Source organism: Talpa occidentalis, unplaced genomic scaffold, assembly GCF_014898055.3.
Source record: "Talpa occidentalis isolate TD23 unplaced genomic scaffold, MPIMG_talOcc4v2.1 talOcc4.15, whole genome shotgun sequence".
In the NCBI taxonomy this organism is placed as follows: domain Eukaryota; kingdom Metazoa; phylum Chordata; class Mammalia; order Eulipotyphla; family Talpidae; genus Talpa; species Talpa occidentalis.
Window position 1 is genome coordinate 24,804,485 of NW_023601543.1, and position 21,123 is coordinate 24,825,607.

General features: G+C 41.5%; 1 protein-coding gene across 4 annotated transcripts in view; it reads left to right on the forward strand.

Moving 5' to 3' along the window:
- AMOT (angiomotin) overlaps positions 1-21,123 on the forward strand; it is a 61,084-nt gene that overhangs the window by 23,049 nt on the left and 16,912 nt on the right. For all 4 annotated transcript variants that reach the window (XM_054695598.1, XM_054695599.1, XM_037512053.2 and 1 more), the window contains 4 exons: positions 1,356-1,860; positions 6,140-6,284; positions 7,099-7,191; positions 12,284-12,429. In XM_054695598.1, coding sequence (XP_054551573.1) covers positions 1,356-1,860; positions 6,140-6,284; positions 7,099-7,191; positions 12,284-12,429 — 889 coding nt within the window. The remainder of the gene's footprint in view (positions 1-1,355; positions 1,861-6,139; positions 6,285-7,098; positions 7,192-12,283; positions 12,430-21,123) is intronic.

Below are 21,123 nucleotides of genomic sequence, written 5' to 3' on the forward strand. Positions count from 1 at the left end.
GGTCAAGCTATCTCTTTGGGAGGTAGATAAGAGGACGTTTGTAATTCCTACTGAGCTCAAAAATGAGAAGCGCGCAGTATTTTTGTAATTCCTTTCTGACCCCAGGAATGAAACAAGCTCATGCAGATTAGGTAATTTGAGCAAGGTTACACAGTTAGTAAGTAGTAGAAAAGGTCTCCAAACTCTGTTGGGCTGCAGATCTCATGCTCTTAGCCATCTGTCTTCCCGGGATTGAGAAATACCAACTGTACTACAAGCATCCCCAGGATGTGGGAGTATATGAGGTTAGTTGGGCTTGGGCTGGGGGTGAAAATGCTTTTTGTCTTCTGGGTACACTGATTGATACTTTTGGTAGTGATGATGGTAGAAGTAATCGATTTGATTCCTATGCTCTAGTTATTTCCCTTAACGACTAATAGTCTGGTATTAGGTACAGAAATGGGAGAGCCGCTTTAAGTATTGTGCCAAAGTTGTCTTTCTGGGACATTCTGTAAGCGGTAGGCTGGAAATCTGAACATTGATGCATGGAAATCAATGCATTGTGGTGGTGGAAGGAGCCCGGAAAAGGGGACTCTGGAAACAAGGCCTCCCCCCGCATTAGCTCTAACTCGCTCTATATTATTTGGCACTCACTTCTCCGGTCAGAACCCGGTTTCCCTCTCTGTCCAGTGACAGAGTTGGACTAAATTATTTCCTTAAGGCCTTCTCAGTCCTTCCACTTTGTGATTCGGTAGATTAGATAAAGTATGATACTGTTGCCTATTATTCTCTACAAATCTTGGTATCGTTCCTACTAATAGGCATCATTAAATTATTAATAACTGTAATCAACAATAATTATTTGCTGTCTCTAATGTAATAAGCATGTACATAGCCTCAGGTAATGTTTATGAATAGATAAATTATCAAAGGGAATTGCAGATTGCAAGATGAGGGGTGATTTTGATTGTGGTTTGTGGTTGTCTTCTGGGTAAATGGCATGTATTTTCTAAATTTGACTCTGTATGCTGGACCATATATAGGATGTCAGAAAAAGTCTGTTTAAAATAAAAAGGTGAAAATTATCTTGTAGGACAATCAGTTATAATGCTCGGACTTGAACAAACGGTGAATAGGCATAGATCATTTCGACTTTCACAAGGCAAGCTTTGCGGTCATCTGGTTCGCTCCCCATGGGATCACACCTCTGTCTGTTGGGCCGTCACAGAAGGTCAGAGACCCTGTAATGTAGCCCTGCCTGCTCCTCATTTTGAGGGTGTCCTGGGGGCACCAGAAATCTCCTCAAGTTCTTGTTTGCGTCTCCCCCAGGGCCAACCCAGAAGGCTTAACCTGAGCATGTCTTTCTTGTTTTACAGGCCACCTCAAGACCTCTCTTTGCCACTGTCGGCTAGGAATTCTCAGCCTCACAGCCCTACGCCTTCTCTCACTTCTGGGGGTTCCATGCCCTTGTTGCAGTCTCCACCGTCCACTAGATTGTCTCCTGCCCAACACGCCCTGGTCCCAAACCAAGGAGACCACTCAGCTCACCTGCCCAGGCCGCAGCAGCACTTCCTTCCCGGTCAGGCTCACCAGGGCGATCACTACCGTCTCACCCAGCCCGGCCTCAGCCAGCAGCAGCAGCACCACCACCACCATCACCATCAGCAGCAGCCGCCGCAGCAGCCGCCGCCGCAGCAGCCGGGAGAAGCCTATTCAGTGATGCCTCGGGCTCAGCAGTCTGCTTCTTACCCACCCATGCCTGCAGACCCCTTCGCCATTGTCTCCAGAGCGCAGCAGATGGTTGAGATCCTCTCAGATGAGAACCGCAACTTGCGGCAGGAGTTGGAAGGGTGTTACGAGAAGGTGGCAAGACTGCAGAAGGTAAGACCTCCATAGGGAGACAGTAGGGACTCCTTTAAATCTTCTTTGTTAAATATTCATGTAAAAGTTCCCACCTGTCATTGCCTGCATGACTGATGGGCAGGTTTTCGGGATTTTTCTATATGAAGGTTGAACTGTGAAAAAAACCTCCTGCCTGTCTTTCCAGAAGTACCAATTTACATTAATGTGAGGAGGGAAAAAACATTTATATGCTTTTCCCAGACACCCTGGCCCAATTAAGAAAACTTAATTGAGTGTTTTACCATCCCAAAGGCAGAAACACTTCTTCATAAGGTCAAGAACACTGATGATGTCTGTGTAGGTGAAGAACTACCAGCATTTTATTTATTTTTTAAAGATTTATTTATTTATTTATACAAGAACCGGGGTACAGGCCAGATGCGCGGGAGGGGGAGAGGATTCACCAGAGACAGAGTGGGGAACGGAACAGGCAGACTGACGAAATACACTGCTGGGGGGAGCAGCGGGCAAGACAGGAGAGGTCTGCCGCTCCATGTGGGACCCTCGCTGGCCGGCCGGGAGCAAACTCCTGCTGCAGAGGCTGTGGACAGCTTCACAGCGCTGAGCTCAACTGCCTGTGCCATTAGGGGAGGCCCAGCATTTTATTTTTAAATGCGTTTTTGATGATGCATTTTCTTCTTTTTTTTAAAGATTTATTCTATGTATTTATGAATACAAGAGCTGGGGTGCAGGCCAGAGGTGCGAGGGTGAGAGGATTCACCAGAGATAGAGCGGGGAACAGAACAGGCAGACTGACTGAAATACACTCCTGAGAGGACCAGCGGGTGAGACGGGAGAGGTCTGCGCCTTGTAGGTCAGCTCCCTGGACTGGGATCGATCTTGTGCTGCAGTGGCTGCCTATAGCTTCATAGTGCTTGGACTTTACCCCTTGCGCCACCAGAGAGGCCCACTACCAGCATTTTAAGATTTTTCTCTTGAGTATCTTTTCCCCAATACTGAACTGGAATCGTAAATACATAGCCACAGTTGCTAGAAAAATCTCGCCACTGAAGATAGATCTACCCAACCCTGCCTTGTTCGGCAAAGGACTTAGAGTACTTTCCTGGTGGGAGTTCTCAGAATAACTCTTTTTTAACATCCAGGCCTTTCCCCCTTTCAACTTTGGTCCTTCCCTGCAGCTGAAATTCAACATCTGCTCTCTTTCTCTGGTGTGTGTGGGGGGCAGGAGGGGCTTAGCACCACAGCTGGGTGACAGGTGACAGCCCTAGGCTGAGGAACTCGAAAAAGGAGTGTATGTTCCAGTGTATGTTCCGAGTTCACATTCTTCCCTGGGCCCCTCCTGTCTCTTGCAGCTGGAACTTTAGCTCTCTAGCGCCCTAAGCTAGGAACCTTAGCTTTTGGCTTCCAGTGGCTATTGGTGAATAGGGTTATGCCTTTGGCAGCCTCTTTGCAGCTTTTGTCATTGTGGAGCTCATGTGGTTTGATCTCCCTACAATGTGAACTGTTCAGGGAGGTGAGGGTGAAGGTGGGGGAGGGAGGGGAGGTTGCCTTTTATTGTTCAGCAGCTCTGTCCTTAGGAGACACCCGGGAGTGGAAATTTCAGGGGCCTGAATGAAGCTGAGAATTTATAAACACCAGACCTAGTTCTAAAGGAGAGAGGAGGGCTAAGTGTTTTTATGTAGCTAAAAATCTCCCTCCCACCCCCCCCCATGTTTCCAAATCTGTATGGGAGTTGTTGGGGTCCAGTGCAAACTGTTTTTCCCTGGCTTTACCCTCAATTCTTAATTTTCTCCTTCCTCTCATTTTAACTTCAATGACCCACCCCCTGCATGTAGGTACAAGGAAGGAAATATACACACCAGAAGCACACAGACTAGGTTTGGCCGATTACCTGTAACAATTGGCCCCTCTGCCCCAAGTCTCCGTTCAGGGTGGCCCTGGCCCCCTCTTTCATGCAGTAACCGAAGGATGAACCCAGATCTTTTCTAGGCCTTTTTTTTGCCAAGGGAATCATGGTGAATTTTCTTTCTGAGGATAGGGTGAGTCACGGGAGGAGGAGCAGTATGGGACGTGCATGTTGTTTGTTCCCCAGGATGGGGAAAGACGCCTCAAACAAGTGTAAGTGGCACAGCTTGAGTGTTGGGGGAACTGAACGCCAACCCAGTGCTGCCAACCCAGTAGAGTTGAAGCACAGCTGGGGGAGATGTGGCAAAGGAAAGTGGGGGAGAATAAAAAAAAGTGCTGGAGCTTCGAGAAGGCGTGAGGCTGGAGAGGGAATAGTCAGAGTAAGTCTGGAAACCCACAGCCACCCTCCCTTTCCCCTGCCCCCACCATTACTTAGGCAAACCAGCCAATATGGTCTCCTGTGATTTCTTTTCCTGGAAGGTCCTGTTGATGGATGTATGGCTTGCTCTTTTGGAGGGTACACGGGAGTGGGGAAAGGCTTGGGACAGGATTTGGAAACAGTACTCTGAACAACTTGAGTAAAGGGACTGCCTTCCAGGTGTGGCTTGCTGTGGACAAGGGAAAGCCTTGCCCTGGAAAGGCTGCCAGAGAAGACCCACACCGAGCCTGCTTTTTCAAATGGAAATGTTTATTTTCTCTATCCAGCACTTGAATTTCATGCAAAAGCTTTATCAGGCTCAGGCCTTGCAGATCTTGTCTTTAAATGCCATTCACCAATTTTCACCTTCTGTGCTGCTATCTTGGTGCCATCTGCAAGGAGAAAAACACCCTGGAGTCTGCTCTTTTCTGTGGTGTAAGCCTCATTTGTTTGCAGGCAGTCCTGCCTCAGGCATAATTTTGGAGCTGGGGCCAGGTGGAATTCGAGTTGTTTGGTAACTGCACCTTTCCCCCAGTCTCCCACTGGGGGCCTGGTATTTCTCTCCATAAAATATCCCGAGCTTTGTTAAAGAGAAGAGTAGAAAACTGAGCTGGAATACACAATGGTTGGAGGAGTCAAATTTAATGTGAACATTTCTTAATAAGCCACGGGGTTTATTTGTCTTATACAAATTTTATGCAAATATCTCTGCTATTATCACATGTACAAGGAAGCTGTACTGGTTGCAGAAAGACTCTGGAGTCTGATTTCTTGTTTTCTTCCTGATTTGGGCCGACACAAGGGCAAGACCCTTTCTCTTGGAGGTTTTATCCTTTCCTTTTTCCCATTTTGCAAGATTTGCAGGAGTGTCATAAAACACTACGCTGGTCATGAATTCTGTTCAAAAATCCATATTGGTTTCCTTCTGACTATGGGATGAAGTTCAGATGCCTGGCATTATAGCCCTTTTATGATCTGACTCCAGTCTATCTTTGCAGCCAGGTCGTACCAGCTTCCCTCTGTGTACCCCACAGTGTCCAGCCAAGCCAGACTACTGGTCATTCTGGGAATGCATTAGCTCACTCAGAATAGAACACCCTTCCCCTCACCTCTGCTCATTGAAATCTGACCCAGCGATCAGGATCTGACTGTAAATGCAACCTCCTCCCTGAAATTGTTCCCTGCTCCCCTCACCCCCAACCAGAAATAACTTCTTCCTCCCCTACACTTGATAGCACTACTCATACTTTTCAGAGTAATGTATCTTTCCCTATATTCTTTTACTTGATTAGATTGCAATCTCCTTGAGGGCAGCAATAATGTGTTTTCATGTTTATATTCCCCACAGTACTTTTAAAGAGTTCTTGTAAATAGGGGGCCCTTAGTAAATGTTTGCTAAATTGAACTGAACTCCCACATGAGGCAGAGACTTAGCGAGTCTAGGCTTCATCTCTGCCACTGACTTGATCTCAGAAAAGGTAATGTAAACTTTCTGCTACAATGGGGAGAGGGATTCTTGAGTAGACAGATATCATTAGGGTGAATGGAAATAAACCTGTGAGAGCCCTTTGAATGCTTTGAAATAACATTAGCCATGTACTATATATATTAATAGTTTCAAAATTAAGAAAATTCTTATTCATAAATGGAAATCATTAATAATTGTATTTATGACTTTTATTCTTTTTTACCACTTTCTCTGAAAGTAGAATCTGTAATTTTTTTAATCTGAGGAAAGCTCATGACCCCATGAATTATTGAGCTTAAGCTTGAGATTCTTTGAATTTAAGGTGAAACTTAGAAATCCTTCGGGAACATTTCTCACCTGTCTGGTGTGCTTGCCTCCTGGCCACCTGTAAAGCCCCAGGAGAACTGTCAGTAAGGATTTGTATTTATGGTTTCCAATCCAATCATCTTTCCAGTCTAGCTCGTCTCATTGCCATTGTCTTCCTTTTTTTTCCTTTTTTAATTCAGGTGGAGACAGAAATCCAGCGTGTCTCGGAGGCGTACGAGAACCTTGTGAAGTCATCGTCCAAAAGAGAGGCCCTGGAGAAAGCCATGAGAAACAAGCTTGAAGGCGAGATTCGCAGGATGCATGATTTCAACAGGGATCTCAGAGGTGAGGGAATCACCTCTGATGTTCCTTCTGAGACATCAGCCAGCATGGCTTAGGAAGGGGCTGAGGAGCAGACAGTAAAGCTCCGAAGCCTGCCCAGTCCACTAGTATGGTCAGCAAATTGCAGGGCATCTGTTCTGTGCCTATAGTAGTACTTGGTCCCAAACATGTAGACTCGAAGCCGGGATGGGCTGATGCCTTGATCAGTCAGTATCCTCCCGGGAATCTGGGACCCGCCAGGTCTGCCCCTGCAATCCTTGCTGCCTCTTTTCCTTTATTGGCTTTGCAGAGGCCTGTGTCTGGGCTGTGCAAGCTCCATTGTTCCTAGGACTCCCTCCTTATATTTTTATTTTAACATGATAATGTTGAAGATGGCGACAAGTAACATCTTTAACACCTTCAAAACTGATGACATTGACGATTCGTTTTTCTGTCTTTGGGGTTAGACTATTCTATCTATAAAAGGAGGAAACTTAAATAGATGCTACCCATGATTTTAAAGGCTTTATAATAACTTTGATGCTCTTTTTCCATAGCAAATGAAAGATAAATTTATATATATACATTCAGGGACAGATTCCTTTATTGAAATTGAGAATTCTGTACCTAGATTTTGCAGTGATGGGTGAACTCATTCCTTCACTACCAGGTAGTATTGTTGTGGGACTTCACATTTGCAAACCCCTCTCCATGTCATCCATTCTTGTGTAACAAGAACAAACAGGCTTGTTTTGCCCAAGATCTGTGTTTAGACGGCAAACAGCATGTGCTTGGGAGTTTGTATTGAGGCCCTGTTGATTGTCTCCAAATTCCACAGAGCGTCTAGAGACTGCCAACAAGCAGCTTGCAGAGAAGGAATACGAGGGGTCAGAAGATACCAGAAAAACCATCTCCCAGCTCTTTGCAAAAAGTAAGTCCTAAAGCTTCAGCAGCAGGTGTACATGTGTGCATGGGAGTGAGCTCTGTGAACAGGCTGCCCAGTTGTATTAAGTCTACTCAAACAGTCAGGGCAGTGTGAATGTATTCTAGGGATTCTTTTTCCTGTTTGGGCTTGAAGTTGGGGGGGGGGGTTGTTCTGTTTTTTTATCCTCTTAGGCCAAGAAGGATGCTGGGCCACAACACCTGCTCACATCAACATGGCTTCTTCTGTGTTAAGCCAGAGAAGCCCCTTGAAAGACCTACTTTCGTCATGGCTAGCAGAAGAAAGGCCTTAGTAAATGTGGGGTCCTTCCATGTTGTAGGAATTTATTGCTGAAGGCTCCATGGTGCTGACTCTGGGAGAGACTGGATTAACATGCAGATTGATGATTAGAGTTTGGAATCCCTCAGCTGCACCTGGGGCTCCCCTAGTTAAATACCCTGTGTGATATCATAGCATCACACTGACAGGCTGCAACGGGTGCTAGCGGGGGAGCACTGCTATGGCCTGAACAAGTGACTCTGGCTGTGAAGCTGGATGGTGGGGGGAGGGCAATGCCAAGTCTTCCTTTGTCTGGAAATACTGCTAAGACTGTGACAATGAATTAATCCTCTTCTTTATCGGTCCCTAATGGACTCCACCCAGCTAGACAATGCCTCATTCTTTCCAATTGCCACAATAAAACCAGCAATAAAAACTACAGTGGATTGAGTCCCTATGAAGACTGAGTTGGGGTGGGGAGGGGAAACAGATGAAACACCCTTACTTCTGCAGATGCCCAAAGTTGGTATCCTCTCCCCGCAGCCTCTGTCAGGGTGGCTCCCAGCTGGAGTGGTGCCTGATGGGGACTTGTCAGGCCCCATCTTTGCAGGGCCTCCTCATGACCCTTTCAAGTCATTCCATGCAGCTTCCAGACAGCTTTTACAAGTGTTTTTGACTTTCCATTATAATATTCCCCTCCCTTCCTGGGTTGCTCTGTTGTGCACTGGCTTCAGAACTGGGGCTTTTTTTTCTTCCTCCTTTCCCTGAGCTCCTGTTCCTTTGTCAGTATGTTTTAGAAGAAGGAATGTCGTTTTTCTGGTGTCATCAATGCCTAGTGTAAATTGTTGTGAAGTTGCTTTTGTGGTGTCACGGTTACCCAGGAAGCTAGTTCCCTGGTGAAAAGAGGGTGGCAGCCACCCAGAATAAAACAGAACAAAATAAAACAGAAAATGTATGGATTTTTGCCTTGGATCTGCTAATTCTCACTCCTATCTGTGTAGAGTTGGTATTTCAGGTGTTCTGTGAGTTATGCTGTTGGTTTATAAAATGTGGTCATTTAGTAGATCAAATTGCATTTACAGCAGGGTGAAAGACTGTTAAAATTGTTCCAGAAGGGGAAAGTGGACTAAGGCTAGAGGGCAAGAAAGAGGGCATGGCCTGTGGTCCCTTGACTTCCTTGGCCTTTGAATATCCTCTGGACACTGTGAGGTTGGAATTGTGGTAGGAGCCAAGAAAGCCCTCTAGAAAAACTTCCTTGGGGAATGTATTCCAGCTATCCTAGAAAGGCCAAACCACCTCCACCCTGGGACAAGGTAGTTTGGGGGCAGTGCAAAGAGTTTAAAACAACCTGTCTTTTTAAGTACACTGGCACCATTACTTTTTTTACCAATTGAGGGATCTTGTGCAGGCTACCGAGTCTCGATTTTCTCAAATGCAAAATGGAGAAGAGAATTATATCTCCCTTGTATGTTGTTCTGACGATTAAGTTAGGACAATAGTTGGTATGCACTATGTATTCGACAACTGTTCATTTATTTCCATGGTACATCTAACCAGATACAGAGTGGGAAGAAAGGCGAGGCTGCCCTATTAAAATTTTCTCCTATACGCTTAAGTATAAAGGTATTGAGAGGAAAGACATTCTACCCCAATATGAGAATCAAGACTGCTCACTTGAGTTTCTGCTGTGAGGCCTGTCCTAGTTAAAAGGAGAGGGCATGGGGCATTTCTACATGTGTCATGGTCATCTAGGTATAATGCAGTGCTGTCTTCAGAAACAGAATTGCTATTTTTATAGACCAAGCAAGTCATCTTTTCATTCTGAACACTAGTATTACTGTACACAATCTGACGATCATCATTCTCTCTTTATGCAGTAAACTCCTTTGGTTTTTGATTGTGCTGTCTAGTACTTCTTCTCTTTAAATAAGTCCATTATCTCATTTATTTCTTTGAAAAATTAAGAAATTAAATAAGGTGATGATTTTCACCTCTACTTTAATCTCTAGCATCTCTTGATTCTTTCTTAGGTTTTCTATCTCTGCTTAGATTACGTGTCTGTTCTTATATATGGCTTGTTTTTTCCATTAGAAACCTTAGAATATTAATCACAGTTTTAAATTCACAATCAAATTGTTTTAGCCGCCCTGCCATATTTGGTTTTGGTTCTGTTGCTTGCTGTGTCTCTTCAAACTGTATTTTTTTACCTTTTATTAGGCTTTGTCATTTTCCATTGTAAGGCAGACGTGATAGAGTGGGTAGAAGAACAACTATGAGTAGGCCTTCACTAAAATGGTGGTAAGAAGGGACGTGTTCTATAGTCCTATGAGTAGTTCTCACTCTTTTAGTAACTGAACTTCACAAATAACTTTGAGATTTTTTTTTATACCTTCATTGATGCAGAGGGGCTGGAGTTGAGTATCTCACTTCCCCTAGATCAGTTAGGATTTGGTCCAACCCCAATAATTTAGATCCTTGTAAAACAGTTTCTCTAGAGAGTGGTGTTTTTAAGAACAGAATGCTCTAGTATTTTAAAAAATGGTTCCATTTCCCCTCTCTCTGCCAGAAGCACAAAGGGATTTTTCTCCAACATTTTCTGCAAGAACTAGGTTGAATTCCTAAAGGTAAAACAAAAGTGTGGGGGTCCCACTATGTCCCGTTTCCCAGGAGTTTTTAGTTCTTAGACTTTCCACACTGAGCTGCCAGTAATTCATCAATTGCAGTTCAGGATTTCCTACTCTTGTACAGGTTTCTGCACATGTTTCTTTCCCCCAAAATTATGATTCTCTGTATTTGCCTGTCTCTCCAATCTTGGGGGCAGTGGTTTGCCCTGTGACCTCATTTCTCTACGAGATCTAAAAAGAGTTGTTGATTTTTCGCTTTTCCGCTATTTAATTGTTGTTAGGATCGAGTGGCAACTTTTAATCTCCTTACATGCCCACCAAAAATGGAAGTCCTATTTTATGTCTATGGAGTTAAATACCTGGTGGGGGATGGGTTAACTGATGTGTTCAGGTCAACAACAACTCAAGTCAGGGCAAGGACTGGAATCACAGTCCTGTTACAACTGCTCCAGACAGATCCAGACCTGTGATATTCACCCATCCTTGCATGCCTGAGGTAAATACCATTGTATTTTGTATGTTATCTCTTCTGATAAAAATTTTGGGAGATTATATATTACCAGGAAAAAAAAAAACATTTTAGCTGGGTATTCAATTTTATCTGGATAGACATTAGACATTTCAAAAAACTCTTAGGATTATTTTACTCTTCTCTATCATTGTGGTTTTTTGCCATTGTTCAATGTAACTACCTTTATTTATCCGCCAGCTTTTTTTCTTGCTGAATTGCCTAAGTAGTTTCTCTCCTCAGTTTTTATTGTATGTGTACTGCTTTTGAATTTGTTACAAGGGAACTAGTAGGATTGACTTCTTCAGGGTTCTGTGTAATAAACATAGGCACCTAAAACTAGGACCAAACAATGGAATCTTTAAGCAGTCATTGCAAAGGAATAAAAATTACCTCATTGAAATTTAGTGACCATCACTTCAAGTGGAACATTCAGATCTTCTGATCAGCTAAGGAATGGAACAAGGTACAGTCATTATAAGAGTGCAGATTGAGATAAGAATAGTATGTGGACCAAAGTGTAAAGACTGTTTGGAGACCACATATAAGTCTGTAGTAACTTACTGAAATGTTGATTTGTTATATCATCATTCTATTCTCTGGGAAATTATAGGTATGGCTACTGTCCCACACTGATGCTTTCTTTCTCAAACCTTCTGTCTATCTACATATGTATATTGAGTTCTCATTATATAGGTGCTGCTTAACTGAATTTTCTGTAAAATGCAAGCCAGAAAGACCATTACTTGCTCACTAAGAGTTCTTCCAGACTAAGGTCATAGATTATGCCTAGCAATATACACGTACATCTGTATTTGTGTTTAGATACATTTACATGTGTAATATATATAAGTACACAAAAATATCAAATGACCCTTTTAAAAAATATCCTAAGCTTTTAATAGGCTTGACATTTCTAACTCAGCAGAAAAGGAAATTCTCAAGTAGAAGATGTTTTTCAGGTAAAATTACTGTTTGTATTCCTCTCATCCTGATGTTTTCCCTCTAGCCCTTATCTGTTCTTTCCTGTGCTCCTCCTGCATCCAACCTACCCTGCAGGAGAGGAGCAGGGAAAAGCATAACATGAATTCAGGTTTTACCACATACTCTCTTGAGTTCGCAAGAGAAGCAGATTGTGAGATTAAGTGAGTTATGCTAGATTATGTGGGTCAGATTTTTCCTGCAGAGGACGTGTTTAATAGATTTGATCTTAGTCAGAAAATAACCTTCATGAGTAAAGTGTTTTACTTTTTATTCATGTTTCTGAGATTTTTAAGGAGTACCATTTCAAACTCTATTTAATAGACTGTCATGAGGAAACAATGGGAAAACTTTTGGGAGACTCTGTTGCCCTTTTGCCAATATAGGCTTGTTTGAACAAATAAAATTGAGGTGACAATCCTACCTGCTCTTCTGGGGCGTGTGTGTGTTCTCCTTCATGTGATACTTATCCATAACACCTTGTATCTATTTTGTCATCACTTCTTGTACAACCATTGTTAAGTGACTTTTCTAAAATTATACAATAAGTTAGTGGCAGAACTGGTGATAAGAGTCCAGATCGCGGAGATCCTGGTTCTTTTAACTGTATGTAGAACCCTAGAATATCTAGTCATGGGCATGGTTGCCTGTCCACTTAGGCGCGGTTTTGGGCCAGCTGCAGAAGTACTGATAGTTCATGTCCTAACAGATAAAGAAAGCCAGAGGGAGAAGGAGAAGCTGGAAGCAGAGCTGGCCACTGCCCGTTCTACTAACGAGGACCAAAGGCGACACATTGAAATCAGAGACCAGGCTTTGAGCAACGCCCAGGCCAAGGTGGTGAAGTTGGAGGAAGAGGTATGTATGATTTCTTCAGGTAGCAGATGGGGTCGAGGGTAGAAGAGTTGAGAAATGCAGGGCACTGGGGGTACACCATTTTGGTGAACTGGCAACTAGCTGCATAATCCTTCAGTAGGAAGGTAGCATCTGCAACTTCTGCTTAAAGCTGTGATGTCAATAGACTTTGATATCTTTTCTCTTCTCTGTAAGTTTCTTCCTCTTGTTCCAGAATAAAAAGTCACCAAGGTCAAGAAACAACTTCTACTTGCTTTTCCATATAAGTTAACCAGCTCTCACCTCGTTCTTACTATGTACCTAGCCCAACCTTAAGTGTGTATCAGATTTTTTTTTTCAATTCCTGCTTTTACAGGGCTTCACAGTCCTACATTTATTTTGGAATGACTAGAAAATGATTCCATATACTCTAACAGTCTTGAAACCACAATGTCTTCCTATGCTGAGTGAAAATTTGGTCCTTTCTTGGGTAAAAATAAATGATCTTGATGGCTATGCCTCTTGTTTTGGATTTACCTTGCTGATTCGTTTCAGAATACAAACATCCAGTCTCAAACAGAATGGGACTCATCGAGAGTTTATAGTTAATGGCAAACCAAGAACTGTGCCCTGTCTCTTAGTGACTAGGTTCTGGAATGTAGGTATATGCCGGGGTAAAGTTGCAAGTTATTTGGTTATTTGTTTGCAAGAATGGAGCCTTCTCTTGACAAATGCAAGTGCCCCCAAACTACTGAGCATTATGATTAATATGTATCTGATTAGTCTTGATGCAGACTTTACTCAATTGCAACACCAAACTGTGTTCATGTGAAATAGAGGGAACTTTGTTGCTGGCCTGTCATTAATTTTGGATGTCAATTGTCATTGTACTGGAGTATTTCTAACTCTGACATGTTTTGTGCTTCAGGGAATGGGTGTACTTCAGCAAAAACTGATGCTGAAGTATAACTTGGTAAAGAAAACTTCATGTCACTGACTTCTATTCTAAATTTGAATTATTTCAAGAGAAAAAAATAGCCTCCATTATAACAAAAGCTTTCTAAACTTGAGATCCTCATCCCCCCTCCAAGTGTTTAATGACCAAGACCTCAGCATTCTGGCTGTTGTACATGCTGTGTCTTTCCTGCTTCATTTATTGGGTTTCATCTCCTTCGTAAGAATCATTCTAGTTGTGAGAGATCTCCCAACCTCCTGCTGTCCTCGGCTTTCTTTTTTGGGTATTAAAATGCTTGTCGGATCTGGGTTGTGGGTTTATACAAGATAATGTCATCTAACCTATGTTGTCCTTTAACTTGATTTGCTTACTTGTTCAATTTCGGGTTGTATAAATTCAGGTTAACGCCCTGCTTCATCCCATGTCTACATTAGAAATATTGTTAGATTGCTTTATTGAAAATGAAGATTACTTGTATTTTCCTGGTTTCTAGGACTAAGGAGCTTAAATGCCCTTTATAGCCTTTTGCTGTACCTCATATATTCCCTTATACCCCCTTTTTGCAAGGAAATCGCAGAGGAAATTACAGGATGAGCATCAGACTGTATTCTTTCAAAGCAAGGAAAATGGAGAGACCCACTGAGAAGTAGCTCTCTGGTCACATGGCAACTCTTCTTAGAGCCAGGAATAAAACTGGAATCTCATGACTCTTCATTCCCCAGATTCTGCTGCCTGTCTCCATGTCTGAATCATCCTTTGGTTCAACTCCCAAAAAGAAAATGTGGGCGGGTGTTCAGATTTAGTAAATGCTGCATCATTTAATTAGAAAGAAATAGCTCTTCCTATTGGTTTCCTTTATTTCATCAGACTATGAAGACCTTGTCCAGTCTGCTTTGAGATTGGGGTGCATGGACAGTCCCACTGCCCTCCAGGGAGGTGCTCATCCAGTTGGAGATAAGTGGGGGGCAATGTTTCTGCAGTCGTCTTGCTGTACACTCTCTAAGGGCTCAATGGTTACTAACTGTTAATCATGAAAATAATAGATATAGATGGAGAAGATGTTAATCTACAGTTCCTCCTGGCAGCCTTCACTGAAACAATTGCCTGAAGTACATATATTTCTGGCTTCAGACTTCTGAGAATTTTCTGGGCATTTGTTCCAGAGATTTTTAGTTTTTGTCCAGAGCTCTGCCCCCAACTATGTATGATACACAATTTAAAAAATATTGTAAATACTGAGCTAGGATTAAATGATGGCATCTAGTGATAAGATACCGCAAATGAGCTCATCAATTATTGTTAAAGTTTTTAGACCACGTCCAGCTTGTACTTTTGCATGGAAGCTAATGTTGGGAAATTCTGAGTTGCTGTAGCTAACGGAGGTGAATGTTTGATAGGGAGAGCTGGCTATCAAACCTGTGGAATCCTAGAGGCCTTGTAATGTCTTCCAGATTTTCATGCAAGGTCACCTCTGGCACATACAGACTCTTGAAACCATGTCACCCCCGGGCTGAGTCTTACTTCCCTCTTTGTTTCAGCAGCATATTAGTGCTGGATTTTTTCTGGCTCTATGATATTCAAAGGAAAATGTTTGTTGCCCTTATCATCAAATATAGGAGTTGATCATTGAAACTGAACTTTTCTTCTGTGACTCAGCCCCCATTAGGGCCTTGTCTTTCTGGGTAAAATTCTTCAAGTATGGAAAATTTGAAGATTTTTAAGGTGAGCAGGTAGCTTCATAACTCATCTAGTAAGGAGTCTTCTTGGTGATTCCTTCGCAAAATTAGTCGCCAATTTTAAATCAAGAAGGATATTCATGAATAAAAAATGTATCCCTTTATCTGTTGGAGGTGATTCAAATAGGGTCATGTTTGAAATTAAAAGGAAATGAATGCTAGGTGACCTGCATATGTCTCCTATAAACAAAAAACTTAGTGTGGCTTACAAATGGAGCTGTGAATTTTCCTTAGAAGTTCTTCCCAGGAAATCCTCTCCAGTCTACTTAGCAAATGAGTATTAAGGAAACTTCCTCAAATAAAGCCTTTTGTCCTTAGCCTACTAAGTGCAAGGTCACTCAGTTAACTCTTTCATATTGTATCAAATTAGTCAGGGAAAGATTATGACTATTTTAATGGACTGAGGACCCTTGTATGCATTTATATCTTTCTACAAAGTCCTCATTGAGATTTTTTTCTCTGAAGTCCATTCCATCTTTCTAATGCCAGTAAGTCTTGCCTATGACACACATTCACTCTGCTTTAAGCTCTATACAAAAATGATGCCTCAGGCCTATAGAGAACTTTCTCCCGTAATCACAACTTCCTTCCTCTTTCAAGTTTAGCACAGATTCTCTTGCAGACCCTGCTCTGCCCACATGCAGGCAGTTATCTTGCTGGGTAGGAGATAACACACTAAAGATCAAACCTGTTTTCTTAGTGAATCACTGTGACCCAGGTCTTGCCAGCAATCTGCAGCATCTGCCTCAGGCAACTGGTTGAGGTAAATGTTGCCTTTCCACCCTTGCCCTTGTCTTTCGGGACACGTAGGTTCTATTGAAGTGGAGACTCATTAAAATCCAAGTCAAAAGAACTCTGTGTTCTACAGCAACCATGGTATTCTCCCATTCAAAGAGAAGTCCCCCTGCCCCCCACTAATTTGACCTCACTGGAGAATTTCGACAGATGCCTGGCATATCCACTCACAAGGCTCAAGGCAGCCTGGCTTCTGGCTGGCTGCTGTCTTATGATGATCCAGAGCTGAGCCACCGCTTGGGTAATTGTTTCAGGGATGGTGGGAAAAAGGCTCTGGCAACATCAAAGAGCGAAGATGCTGCGGGTGGGCTGCTTGCTGTGCAGAGTACACAGGAAGGGGCAGAGCGGAATGTGGGAGGGCTGGCAGAAAGAGCCAGTAAGCCTTGTTCTTTGGCTTTAGGCTAGAACGACAGCCACAGAAATTCAAGGAAAAGGGGCCCAAGTTTTAACCTGTTCTGAACTGCAGTGACTGGTGATGATTTAGACATTGCAGTGATGGTGGCAATACAGTTTCCAGAGTTCTCTTGCCACTCCACTCAGTTCTCCAAAATTGGATTCATATTTTCACTCCATTTCCATCACTGTTCATCATGGTTCTTATATTCTCTTATTTCTAGATCCCTTGCTACTTTTTTGATTTGGCTTTTTGAGATGCATAATTTTCTGCTATCATACCCACCTACACAGTACCATAACTAACCTCTTCCTTTCCCAATATTAGAGGCCTAGGTATAGACTTTTACTATCTAATCCAAAGTAATCTTAAAAAAATAGGATTTGTTGGTGTAGGTAAAACTCACACAATGGATATGATGAATTATAAATGTGAATGGAAGATTTGACGGTATGAATTATGTACACACATAAGAGTATTGATAGGAATACAGATATACTAAATATCCACCCAGAAATTTTCCAGAGTGTTCTGTTGATGAATTGTTGACCTATCTGAAGAGCATTTCATTTACGGATGACATGCCCCATATTTATGACAGAATTATTTTTCTTGCAGTAGGTGTTGCTTCAGCCAATATGCTAAGACATTGTCTCCATCCCAAATGGAGATGGAGTGACCCCTCAGAGTTCAGTTTTCTCATTTTTCTTGATTTTTTGCTCTTGAAATTTCCAAATTGGAAATCTTATAAATTTTTCTTTTGACTCCTTTACAACATGAGCAACACTCCCTTAGTAGCAAGTTTCTAGAGGTGGTTTTCTACTCTTCAATTCTTTTAATATCCACCAGTGGACCACAACCTCTTGGCAATGGACAGAGGTAGCTTGCTAATACCAGGGTAGTGTTACTGAATTGCTTCAGAGGGAACTCTTACTTGGAGCCAGGGGCTCCCGGGGAGGCTAAATCAAATCAAACAGAAGTCACTGAAGGCTCATGGAGCAATATATACTAGTTGTATGAAGGAGAAGAGCAAAGAAAGTACACTTTCACTGTGACATTTGTGATACAGTGTGTTTGGAAGTTGTAGACAACAGAAGGGAAAAGAAAATCAGACAGAATGAAGGATGTTTTCTGTGGCACTGGACTAAGTTTTTTTTTTAATAATGTTTTATTGATTTACCATCGGTTTATGATATTATGTGAGTTTAAGGAGTATAGCCACAACCCTCAATGTCTGTGTATACCTGACTGCACCCACTACCGAAGTTCTAGTGCCATTCACATGATCACATTCACTCCTTCTACCCTTTCCTCCTCCCCTTTTTTCCCTCCCTCTGTGTTAACCACATTTTTTTCACACAATCTAAGAGGTATTTTTGATATGTTATGTTATTTTGTTTCCTTTGGTTATTTCTATTCCACTTATGATAGAAACCATTTGGTAACTTTCTTTCATTTTCTGACTCATTTTGCTTAGCCTGATCACTTCAGGTTCCATCTATATTTTCAGAAAAGACATGATTTCATCTTTTTTTAAGTAGCTGGAAGGTGTTCCATTATTTACATATACCACAAGTTCTTTATCCAGTCATCTATTGATGGGCCTTTAGGTTGTTTCCATGTTGGACTAAAAGTTTTGTATTATTTTCAATGTCCTTTTAGCCAATGGTGGTATGTATGTGTTGAGGTTCACCCAGCTAGTGGTAATAGTCTGCCTCCTCCTTCTATTCATTTTTATATTTTTTTATTTATTCAGACTTTATTTCTTTAGAGCCCCTACATATGCATAGCTTCCCCCATCAGAATGGTACATTTCTTACAGTTGATGAACCTACATGGACACATAATCATCTGAAACCCCATACTTTACATTAGGGTTCACTCTTGGTATGGTGCAAGGGTCCACAAGGATTCATCAGGGTTCACTTTGGGTTTAGACGACTGTGTACTGACATGTATCTATTATTATGGTATCACACATAGTATTTTCACTGCTCTAAAAATCCTATAGTCTGCCTCTTTGTTCTTATTTCCACCAATGTGTTTTCTAACATTTAGAAAATATTTCTGACTTTTATCCATTTTTTGATACATTATGAAATTAAAATGCAGACAGATTAGAAATACACATAGTATTTTCATTGCCCTAAAAATAGTGTATTCTGCCTATTTGTTCTTATTTCCACCTATGTACTTTCTAACACTTAGAAAATATTTTCAACTTTTATCCATTTTTGATAGATTATAAAATTAAAATGCAGACAGATTAGGTATTACAGTTAGTGTTATACCTAGGAGAAAATCCAGATCTCTTAATTCCAAAATATCCCACCCTATGTTTTATGCACAGGTGAATAAATGGGGACTAATCATTGTTAATTCACTTCCTTGCAGATGACTGAGAGATATGGGTGGCTTTAGGGACCCCAGAAGTAATTTTATATATAACCATTCTTTAAAAAATAATTTTGAAAGACATCCACAGTTGTTGGAAGGAGGGCAGAGATGCCATCACGTGGTATTCATTTGCAGGGATCAGATTTTCCTGAGTCAGAAAGCGGGGGTGGGTGGGGGGAGGTCAGGAAATGTGCCAAATGCTTGGGAAGGGGTTCAAATTATTGCAGAAATGCAATGGAAAAATATGAATGCGGTCAATAGTTTGCCTTTCTGCTGTGCTTTCTTCTGATTTTATATTTCCCATTGAAAATCTTATCTCTGAGTAGGAATGATTTGAAACCATTATCTTGACTTGCCAAGCAAAGTAAGTACATTTATGAATATGTTTACTGTTTATATTTGTAGTATTATGGTTAAGATATGCTATGCTCATTTTTATTCTTGTATTAGAGAGTTATTTAATAGTAACTGGTTACCAAGAATGTAGTGAACAATAAACTATAACTAGAACCTAGGAGAGATATAAAGGAAAACAGAAGGGCCTTGCCCTTAAGTGACTATGGGATACTGCCCTACAATGGGGCAGGGACTTTGTCTTATTTCCCATTACATCATTACTGCTCTTAGATGTGGAATAAGACCTGTCACATGATAAAAATTCAATAAATACCTCTTGAATGAATGAAAGAATCCACATATGAATTAAATCATACAAAATCACTGCTAATAGGGTATACATTAGGAACTATCAGTATAGAGGCAAAAGAGTAGATTACAATAGATTGGACCTTGGGTGCAGCAGGACATGGGATGTGAGGGAATTTCAAGACCAAAATTAAAAGTGATTTAAGGAACAGCATTTGGAGAACATAGACTTAGGCTTAAGGAAGCCATGGGAAGGAAGTTTTAACAATTTTTGAAAATCGATATTTGGAAAGAAAACTTTTCCTCCATTCACTGAATATCCAGGGAAATTTGAGTAAATAATGTATTTACCTGACTTCTTCTAGAGGCACGTGGTACTAATCTCCAGCCTGAGCTGCTATCTTGGCTTTGGAAACTTTTCAAGTGGACTTTCATTTTCTAGAACACTAAAGACAGAAAAATAAATAATCTCGGTTCCTATAGAGAGTACACACATTATATGTTCAATCTTTTGGATGTACATATACACAAATTAAAGCAGTACTTGCATAGCAGTGTAATATACATCTGAAGAAGTATGAATCTATATCCCCAAATCATATACAATGTTGTAAAGCATAATTACCTCAAAAAATAACACAATAGTGGCCTCCCTGGTGGCACAGGCATTAAAGTCTCAGCACTGGCTAGGGAAATACCCACATAGTGCTGCAGACCTCTGCTCTCACCCACTGCTCTCCTCAGCAGTGTATTTCAGTAGATCTGCCTTTTCTGCTCCCCATTCTGTCTCTGGTGAGTACTCTCAGCCCCCTGCACCTCTGGCCAACACCCCAGTTCTTCTATGCATAAAGTAAATAAAATAAATCTTTAAAAAACACACAATGAAAGAGAAAGACTACTAGAGATGGTCTGCAATTTTCTGTCTATCCCAATGTTGTTGTTTTTAACTTAAACTAGTGGGCAGAGTGTTCCTAAGAGAGGGATGCATGCCCAAAGGTATGCAGGGTGATCAGCAAGGGGTCCTCGGAAACCTTACATTACTTAACCCTGCTGAAGTGTCAGGTGTTGATAGATGATGGAACCGAGGTAAGAGGGTTTTCTAACTCCTAAACCACCCTTCATTTTTTTTTAAACAAATGGGGGATCTGAGACTAAGAACAAGAAAGCAAGTTACCATTTAGAACAGAGCTAGGACTAGAATCAAAATTTTCTGATTACCATCTTGTCCCCTTACTTTTCATTTTGCTCTCAAATACAATTTCTAATTTGTGTAGCTTTATGTTTATGTGTATGTGAAGGGGTGAGCTCTTTCTAAGGGTCTTTAGGTAAACAATATGCATGATCATAAGTGTTTCTTATAAAGTGGAAATGACCACAAGTCACGTCATTTTGATAGCGCGAATAGGAAGATAGAGGCCTCCATATCCCAGAAAAGAAAGGTGCTTGCTTCTAATTGTACCTCCAATGATACAGTGAAGTCTTTGTACCATAAAGATATCTATAGCTCTGTTTGGGGCTTAGCATTACATTGTCTTCCTGGGGCAGATAGCTCTGTTTTCATGTCTTAGGTAGATATTGATGTGATAGTTTGTGGTATTGAGAGCATGAGAACCATGTCAAGGCTATCCTGGAGTGAATGTTCAAAGTTAAGAGGGCTAGAACGTATGTGACTTGGCATTAACTTTTTCTTGAAAAGAAAAACAACTTTGAGTACTGTTTGTACCAGACATTCTATTAAGGATTTTATGTGTTACCTCATTTGATCAGTATAGAGATAGAACACAGCATTATTATCT